At 50.8% G+C, this 9,616-nt stretch overlaps 1 protein-coding gene across 2 annotated transcripts in view; it reads right to left on the bottom strand.

Annotated features, from left to right (window-relative positions):
* Positions 1-1,289: 1,289 nt before the first annotated feature.
* The window catches only part of SLC2A2 (solute carrier family 2 member 2), a 9,948-nt gene continuing 1,621 nt past the window's right edge, over positions 1,290-9,616 (bottom strand). For both annotated transcript variants that reach the window (XM_009645758.1, XM_035901183.1), the window contains 8 exons: positions 9,070-9,194; positions 7,899-8,014; positions 6,927-7,089; positions 5,894-6,081; positions 4,704-4,808; positions 2,747-2,848; positions 1,681-1,884; positions 1,290-1,481 (listed from right to left, as the gene is read on the bottom strand). In XM_009645758.1, the coding sequence (XP_009644053.1) occupies positions 1,290-1,481; positions 1,681-1,884; positions 2,747-2,848; positions 4,704-4,808; positions 5,894-6,081; positions 6,927-7,089; positions 7,899-8,014; positions 9,070-9,194 (1,195 nt within the window). The remainder of the gene's footprint in view (positions 1,482-1,680; positions 1,885-2,746; positions 2,849-4,703; positions 4,809-5,893; positions 6,082-6,926; positions 7,090-7,898; positions 8,015-9,069; positions 9,195-9,616) is intronic.

The raw sequence follows: 9,616 nt of genomic DNA, 5'->3' as shown, positions 1-9,616 counted from the left end.
TAGAAAGAACAGGCTTTTACAATGCTTCCAACATATCCCCCCAAAAAAGGAAGAAAAATCCTTGCAGTTTGATTGTGTCACATAAAAGTATCTCGTAAAGAAGCAAAACGAGCACAAACAAGGCTATAGAAACAACACAACCTCCTGCTTGCACGCTGTATTGGCTGAAGCACATCGCCAGCAAAAGTCTAAGTGGTGCAAAGTGAGGGTTGGATGGTGGTGGTGGTGGGGGCACCTTCCAGTTAGCGTTGCGTTTCCCCCTTGGGTCATCAATCATTGTTACCGTACGGGCAGCCCCAGGCCTCGGCTGAAGCTGGAGTCTCCGGGTCTAAGCATCGCACAAAAGGAAGGGAAGGCAGACGTGGAGGGTGGGGAAGGAGGAGCAGCAAGGGGAGGTGACCTGGTGATGGTCACACCATGGGAGGGATGGCAGCAGGACTTGGGTCTCCTGACCTGGGGGACAGGAGCGCCCGGGCCTGTTGCTTGGTCAACGATGTGCGGTGTCTTGTGCTGCAGCAGGGATAAAGGAGGGAGGAAAGGCTTCCTGGGAGGAAAGAGGAGGTAAATAGTCTGGCTGAAACAAAAGGAAAAAAAACGCACGTCAGCCCAGCCAGCGTTTCTAAGATTCTCCTAAAAAATGTTGTGACTTGAGAAATCCTTTTAGATCGGACAACATAATGCATGGAGAGCAAAGCAAGCGAGGTGCATCCCAACCGATTCAGGTGGGATCTATCGTCTTCCTCTGCACAGGCAAGAGTAAGGGGGAGTTTGCTCAGTCTGTTTTCCTTAGCACCTTGGGCGATCGGTGCTGTGTGCTGGTGGCACAACTGCACTAGCATTTGGTTTCTCAAGGCATGAGCTCACTCAGCAGAAGGAACCAGCAAGCATGGAATGAAAAGGTGAAAACGTGAGGCTACAGCATCACCCAACTCCTCTTTCCTTCATTCCAGCTGAGTGATGATGCTCTAACACTTTGCCAACTAGCAAGATCATCGGCCCACCAGGCTCTTCCAGTGGAGCATAGAGACATACACGTAGCATATTCCTCCCGTCCTTCCCCTGGCTCTTCCTGCAGCCCAGTTGTACCGAGTATTTCAGAGTAAAACGCCAGGTTAGCACCTGTGGCTCGGAGGTGTGAGCTGCAGCAGCCAGAAGGCACCCAACGGATGGGTCCTCCTGGTCTGCCAGCTGCAAGGTTTTTATGAAATGAGGCTTTTGCCCAACGTTCTTCCTGCGGCGCCTGAAGGAGGTTCATACTCAGTCCCTCCTTTCTGCATGCGTGGTGACATCTATGCCTCCTCGCTGCCTCGCAGGTCTTCCAGCTCAGTCATGGCTTTGGCCGGGAGCTTTTTGCGGCGGAACACAGCTGCGATCTCCTCAAAGGACTTTCCTTTCGTCTCCGGTACTTTGAAGTAGGCAAACAGAAAGAAGACTAGAAGCAGAACCGCGAAGATCACAAACACGTACGGTCCACACAGATCCTGCAGTGGGGGAAGTGAGAACAGGGGACACTACCGTCAGCACCGCAGGGATGCCTTCCCCTTCCTACCCTGGGGCGCCCTGCAGGGCTTGGAGATGGAGATTTGGGAGGCACACGCATGTCCCACCGGGCTGCCTTGGGAGCCCAGCAGTGGGGTCATGCCAGTCATTTATTTGTACAGTTTTAGAGGGATTTCTTACCGCTATGTACTGGAAACACATTCCCACGATGAAGTTGCAGGCCCAGTTGCAGAAGCTGGCGACGGCAATGGCGGCGGGGCGCGGGCCTTGGCTGAACAGTTCGGCTACAATAAACCAGGGGATGGGCCCAGGCCCAACTTCAAAGAAGATGACGAAGAGGAAGATCGCGACCATGCTGACATAGCTCATCCAAGCAAACTGGCTCTGCAAGAGGGTGCACTCGGTGTTACCGTCCCACCATGACTCTCATTAAATTATCACTAATTATTTTAATTAGGCTTCTTTTTCAGAATTTTCGTCTATTCAGACAAGTGGAGGCTGGACATGCATAATTCAAGCTCTAAACTCTTGTGCCGGGTTCTGGCTGGGCACGTGGTGCCAGCAGAGGGATGTTGGAGCTCACAGCTACCAGCTCAGCTGTACCTTTGAGCCCTCTCCTTGCCTGCAGTGTGGGCAGGAAGAGACAAAATGGTGTTGTCTTTAATAACCAGGGTGTTCAGTAAAGGAGGCAACCCTTCATTTGGCTTTACATCTTGACAGGAGCTTGCACCAGTGGTTTGGACCAACTTTGATGAGGGCTGGCTCCATCCTCTGCCTCTTCTGCCCCATGTCTCACAGCCTGACCCTTCTCCTGGGTGTTGGGAGGAATAATTTGTCCCTTTTTCTATGACAAGATGTTAGTCTAGCATCCCTGTGCCAAGCCAGGGAGATGCAGGTTGAGGGATTAGGATATCCCCTGGGTTTTCTTAGCAGGCACAGTATTATGCCATGGGAATAGCTCAGCTGCTGTGTAAGGAGCTGAGGTGGTCAGCGGGCTCAGGCAGGGGACAGGGGACACACGTCCTTTATAGCAGCTTTCTAGTATCTCAGGGGCCAAAGACATCAACATCCTCTGGCTCTGCTGTAACCAGAGATGGCTCCAGCTACGGCCACTTTGAACTGCCCCTTCTAAGGACAAATGTTTTCTGAACTTCTTTGAGATGAAGATGCAAAACGTTCACTTTAAAGGGTGGTTTGTCTTCTCTTGTTTGCAAACCATGGAGAAAAAATGGAGAGCAATCCTTACCAGGAGTGCAAGTCCAACTGTCATGGCCACGGCGCTTATTAACATGCCCATCAAACCAGCCAGGAACAGGGACCGCCTGCCCGCCTTCTCCACCAGGAAGACCTGCAGGAAGATGTGCAGCAGCTCATTCTCCAGCACCACCACTCTCAGGAGGTTCGATCAGGTCCATTAGCAATGAGCAGCCTGCTACCACTACCACACTCCATTCCTGCCCTTTTAGCTCTCATGGTAGATTTATGTGCTGGTTTCTAAGTGTCAGAAACTCTGCTGGTGGCTGGAAGCCAGGCTGAACAGTTGCCTGCCGAGGGCAAGGCAAACCCACGTATACTCAGAGCTCATGCATTTCCAAGTTCTCAGGACTTTCCATCGCTCCTACACATATATTGCTGACTATGGACTTTTTCCTTCTTTTTTTTTTTTTTCAGGAAGAATGAACTTACTAGGTCTGCACTAGTTTGGAAGTAGCCTTCAAAATCGTAGCATGATTCAAGTCACATCACAGGCCATTGGGCTTTGCCTGTCCTAGGGCAGGGGTAGCAGCTGGAGCCAGGATTTTTCCATCAGTGGCTCCCAGATTCCTCTTGCTTCCCTGGTAGCCCCAAGGCTTAGCTTGCACCTTCTCAACTCCTCTTGGTGAACTCTATTCATCTCACCCAACTTTCAACATCTAAGTCTGTACCGATCACTTCATCCGATGGAGCGGTGTAGGTAATTCCAGAGGACAGTGCTTCTGGCCTGCTCAAAGATACCATGCAGTAGCCTCTGAGGCTGCCTGCTCCTTCCCTTCTGCTTGAAAGGACACCTTTGGCCATCAGCTCAACCTTTCCTGCCATTACAGCAAATGCTTTATGCTTCCAGGAGACCATCTCCTTTGCTGGAGGCAGTTCATCCTGCTAACCTGTGAAATTGCAGAGGGTGAGCCTCTGCGCTCCCTTCTCCCCTTGCCAAGGTCCACCCGGCTCTCAGTGCTTCTGCCTTTTGATCAGGGTCTGTCATTTATTGACAGATGCAGGTCATTTTTATGTGCTCATGGCCAAAAGAAACAAGGAGCAAACGCTCCAGGCTGCAAGTACCACAACCTTGGGGCAGAGATTGAACTGCAAGAGGCCCTCCAAGCTGGGAGAAGACCTCTTCCACTCACCTACCTCCATGCCTCGTTTCACAATAAACATCGTGGTTTCTCCTCTGTATGGGGTCTGTGATGGACTTCCTCTTACACAGATTGACCCCAAGGCCTCCTCTCTCATGGACACTGGAATAAGACCTCTTAGAGCTGTGTATTTCTACCTTGCTGGTCCTGCTTCATGGTGGGTAAATCCTTTGCTCCCTAAGTCTCTCTAGAAGTGTGAGGGAAATAGGCTTGGCTTCTCTTGATCTTATATTAATTGCCTGCTGATTGGAACTGTGTTAATACTCTCAGGAGAGAGACAAACGGAGGGAAAGGCTGTGAAAATGGCACCATCCTCTTATTGCTACAGAGCACCGCATGGGTACGATGAGGATAGGTGCTGGATTACTTTTATTACTGCAGAATAGCCTTTGGATATCACTCACGCAAGGTGCTATGTACATATGTAAAGCAATTTGAAAGATAACAGGTAAGAGGGAGATGGTGAGCTGCTGGCGTCCTCGTCGCAACCCCAATCCCCTGCCTGCTCCCCCAGCGGGAATAGGACCCACCGAAGGCAACTTTTATTTCGGGAGAAATGCTGAGCTACCGGAGCTTCCCTGAACACAGTGATCCAGTTTTGATCCACGTGGCAATTAGCAAGGCTGTTTGGTAGCAACAGGTTGTATTTCCAGGCTTGATTTTTCAAATGAGACTTGCCCAGGGAATGATTTTTCCCTTGAATAAGGTGGGCAGGGTCAGCCCCAGCTCTAGCATAAAATCATGTTTCAAAACCACGCTGTAGTGTACTTGTTTTTGTAGCCTGTGGGGCCAGCAATATTTACTTACGGAGATAACTGTGAAGACTGTGTTCACCACTCCAACGCCAATGGTTGCGTAAACCGGTTGGTCAACGCCAGCTCTCTCGAAAATGTTTGTAGAGTAGTAAAAGATCTATCAAAATACATTGGGATGAAGGATTAGGCAACAGGGCTGGTGGAACTTTTTGTTCTCTTGAGGGAAGAGTTGCTCTTGCTTGGCTGAGAGGTGAAGTAATTTAATTATGATTGGCTTTTTCAACTTTTTAATGGCTTGTTACAATAACTAAAGCTGAAACTTTGAAAGGGAGCCTGAGGGGGTTAAAAATCCCATTGAAATTCCCCTCCTGAGCTACTGCATTTGCATATTTAAAACTGGTTTCTTCCATGTATTCCCATGTTTAATCTTGCAAGCCAGGTCACTTAGTGCTGGAGTCAAACACCTTACTATGACTGAGTTTTAAATGAATTTTAAAATAGTCTGGCTCCACTGGAATGACTCAAATTTCTCCCTTCTCTCCAAGAATAAGGTGATTCCTGTCTGGTGGGAGTTAGGGCGGGAGGTCAGCGGGCGGCTGCCCCACGGCTGGTGGATGGAGCTGGGCACAGCATCGAGCTGGGGCAGCCCGGCTCCATGGGGCCACGCATCCCCGGCTCAGCCCCGCAAGGCTGGGCATCCCTGCGATGCAGAAGTCCTCTCACAGTTTCGAAAGCTGGTGGGACAGGTGCCTCAACTTTTGTAAAGTTGCCACCAGACTTTCAAAGATTTGGGTCTTAGCCAATTGTGAAAAGGAGGCTCCATGCTCCCAGATATAAAATGGTAATTTCTGGTATCGCAGGAGGTGCTGCAAAAACTGTTTAGCTAAAAAGAACTAAAAGGTGGTGATTACGTGGTTCCTGGGGTGAGTAGGTAGTCATTAAAGAGAGCAAACTGCTGATAATCTCAGGTATGAGGAGGGTGACGGCAGAGCTCAGCATGGGCTCGCCGTGCCAGCCGCTTTCACGCTGAACTCCCTCGCACCCTTCCCCCCCCACCTCCCTGCAGCCCGGCTTGGCGGTGAGGTCCACCTTCAACACCACCTTCAACAGTGGTGGCTGAGGAACCTACTGCAGTCACGGGAGAGCTTCCTCTTCACCCCTGCGTGGCTTGGATGGAGCCAGCGTTGCCTTTTCATGCTCAGCCTGGGTTTCTTTAAAGGCAAATGTTTTTGGGAGACTCACCGCATTGATTCCTGAGAACTGCTGAGATATCTGCACCATCAGCGCCACGATGACAGCCTGCTTATACTTTGAAGAGGCGAAAAGCTGCCTTATGGACACTTTCTTTTCACTGGCAGCTTCTTGCTTTTCCTTTTCCATCTCAGCAATCTCTTTCATTGGGTCACAGTTTCCTCTGAGCCTTTTCAAACCTTAAGAAAAAAAAAAAAAATTTATTTTCAATGGTAGATAAGTAAGGACAGGCATCTCGCTAGCCAAAACTCGGGGTAAGCCAGCCACATGGACAGTAGCATCCTCTTGTTCTGAGGACTTCCCTGGTGCATCGAGGATGGAGCTTGGCAAGGGGCAGCAGCACATCAGTTCTGCAAAAGCTCTGCGACACCACGCTCAAGCCTCATCCCCCAGCCATACTTGTTAATCCCACGCAAACATCTCACAATAGTTTCTGGTCCAGAGCTAATGTGTGCTGCAGCAGCTCAGAGCACGGGCATGCAGCTCTGCCCCAGGTGTGTGGGCATGCTCTCTTTTACTCTCTCCTGGGTTCTCACCTCAGTTTTGGCCGTGTCCTACCATTGACCGCTCTTGCTCCTTGCAGAGATGGCCAGAACCAGCTAAGGAGGGCCGTGCTGGAAGATGCATAAGCAGCTGCAGTAACTGCTGTGGATTTGCTGTGTAGTTGCAAACAGCAGCAAGGAGAGAGAGATCAGCCGTCCCCCAGAAGACGTCATCTTTACACCTGGTTGAAATCCCTTCCAACCAAATGGGTTTTTTTTCTGGGGGGGGTGGCATCTGCCAGATGTGATCTCTCTGATGGAAATGAAGGTGTGAAGGCTCACACCACCCGACACAGAAGCAAGCGTGCCGTAGGCAGTGACTGTGTGCAGGTGTCCGAAATCCCTCCTGCAAATGTGCTGCATGGGATGGAGCGACTATACCCAGTGACACATGTGAGCCCTCAGCTGGGCTTCTCCTTCTGTGTTTAACACTTTGTGTAGTGTAAAACCAACTCCAGACAAGCCTGAAATGTGTGTCTTACTTTTTTTCGCTTCCTCCACCTTCCCCAGTTTGATGTAGAGGTAGCGGGGGCTCTCAGGGCACAGTAAGAGCAGGAAGAACTGCAGGAGGGCAGCCACACCGGACAGACCGAGGAGCAGGGGCCACATCTCGTCGTTGCCCAGGAGAAAGTCAAGTCCGAGGACCTGGAATAATTGAGGCACATTTTGAATGGCTTATCTCACACCCTAGAAAAAGAAAGTGATTGACCACTATGGCATTTCAAAGCAACGACCTGGAGGGAAACTAGAAGCAAATACCAAGTCTCAGTCCAGCAGAGTCTGAGCACCGTGAGGCTCAGCAAACAGACTGATGTGAGCTTTGCTTCAGTGTGTGGTTATGGCACTGGAAAAGGTGCTCCAGAGGGGTTGTGAGTACTTGCAACCTTTTTCCATCCACAATTTGCAAAGGATTTTTTGTATACCCCCAGCCAGTGAAGCCAGCAGGACCTACCTTGCGAGACCCCACGGTCTGTCCGTAGTCTTTGGCTAAGTCAGATTAGATGAACTTTGTGGTTAATGTTAAGTTTCTCCGGATATGTTGGTTCTTGGTACATTTACGTGCCAGCCTGCCATGTAGCTGGGGCTCTTGCCACGGTGGGGAATGCTGGTGGGGTTGTTGGATGCCCTGCTTCTCTGACGAAGCCATTTTTGAGCACCTGAATATCAGGGATCTCATGTTCAGGATCCAGCCTGACTCTGATGAGATGGGTGCAAACACTTTGCAGGGGAGGGGAGAAATTGTTTGCAGAGGTACTTTTTAGTTCATGAACTTTTTAGTTCATCTTTCTTCAGGACACCTCTGACTCCAGGTAGGAGTTTAACCCCATTAGAGCAGATTGCTTCCCACTATCCTTCAGATTTGGGGGGGAATGATGAGTGATAGCCCAGCATATCCCTGGGATACCCCTCATCTCTGAAACACCCTCTCTGGACTCGTGCGCTTGCCTTCTTACCTGGCTGATGAGGATACCTGTGACGATAGCAAGCTGGTGCAACGTCCCCAGCGCTCCTCGAAGGGCCGTGGGAGAGACCTCGCTGACGTACATGGGCACGAGGCCGGAGGAGAGCCCTGCACCGAGCACACGCGGGCGTCACCTCTTCTAGACCACAGCTCAGCAACCAGCAGAAACCCCTTCCCAAGCGGGCAAGGAGGATGGAGCCCATGTGCTGCATCCCGCATCCCACCAAGTCCCTGGTGCCTGGCTGGGAACCACCCGCACCCTGCAAAGGTGCTTGGGTATCCCCGGATTCAGGGCCCCGCTCCGGGAAGGCTTTACACTTGAACACCTACATATGGAGCAGAGATTGTCTGCCGGGAGATGTCATCGGAAAGCAAAGAGCTTTCTTAAAACTTGAGCCTTCAGAGCGGAGTATTGTATCTGCATACCCGTAACAGTGGGAATGAGCTGTTATTTCTAAGCTAGTTCGAATGTGATCCCATATTATTTGCCTATCTTACCCTCTCTACGTACAGTGCTCCTGCATGGTCTGCTAGATAGTATGGTTGTGCAGGCAACCCGTCAGCCAGCATGGCTAACAACATGCTGTCACAACCGCCGCCACCGCGGGCGAGCCTCGAGGTACAGAGGAGGGACTTGCTCCTTTCTAGGATACATAAATTAAACTGATTTCATGATAGAGCCAACCCAAATACTTCTGGGAAAGATCCCGTATGGAGAAGGACAGACAGAGGGAGAAGAGGGAAACTCCCACCTGAGTGGACCTTCTAAAAAAAAAAAAAAAAAAAAAAAAAGAAGATTAAAAAATATAGGAAACTCGTAACTGCAGCGCTGGAGCACCCAGCATGGGGCTGGTTTCACAGAATCCCAGCATGGCAGGAGTTGGAAGGGCCCTCGGGAGCTCACCCAGTGCCACCCCCCTGCCCAAGCAAGCTCACCCAGAGCAGGGGGCACAGGACAGCGTCCAGGTGGGGGTTGAAGATCTCCAGAGAAGGAGACTCCACAGCCCCCCTGGGCAGCCTGGGCCAGGGCTTGGGCACCCTCAGAGTCAACAAGTTCTTCCTCACGTTCAACTGGAACTTCTTGTGCTTCAGTTTGTGCCCATTGCCCCTTGTCCTGGCGCTGGGCACCGCTGAGAAGAGTCTATGACCCTGCCAGGACTTACCACAGTACAGCCCCGTGACGGCTCTGCCGGCGATGATGAGCACGTGAGATGGCCCGAATTTCGCCAGCCCCATGAGGAGGTTCCCGGCGACGGAGAGGACATTCACCACCAGCATGGCTTTCACCCTGCAAGGCAGCAGCAGGCACAGCTCGGTCGGGCGCCTCGCTCCGCCAAAGCAGCCATCGCGACGTGCCATCAGAGCTAAGAAGTGACTTAATCAGCACTACGGGGGAAGAAATAATGATCGTAGGCACTGAAAAATACCGGGCAGGGGGGCAGTGAGATCAGCTAAATATATTATGCATCCTGTGCCAGATGCTCTCCTCTCCCTTTTGCCATGGAAAGAAAGGGGGGGAATTTGGAAGTTAATCAAGGCTGCTCATCGGCTGCTTGCCTGAAGTGCTAAAAGTTGCAATAAAACTGATTTATAATTGAGGATTTTAATAAGCCAGACCTCTGTGATGCTTGGAACAGTATTTCAGAGGTTTGAGGTGGTTTTTTTTTTCATTAAATTGGGGAAAATAACACAAATTGTGTTTCTACGGGG

Source organism: Egretta garzetta, unplaced genomic scaffold (genome assembly GCF_000687185.1).
Source record: "Egretta garzetta isolate BGI_Z169 unplaced genomic scaffold, ASM68718v1 scaffold638, whole genome shotgun sequence".
Classification (NCBI taxonomy): domain Eukaryota; kingdom Metazoa; phylum Chordata; class Aves; order Pelecaniformes; family Ardeidae; genus Egretta; species Egretta garzetta.
The sequence above is the reverse complement of the archived record's forward strand: the minus strand, read 5'-3'. Positions and strand labels throughout refer to the sequence as shown.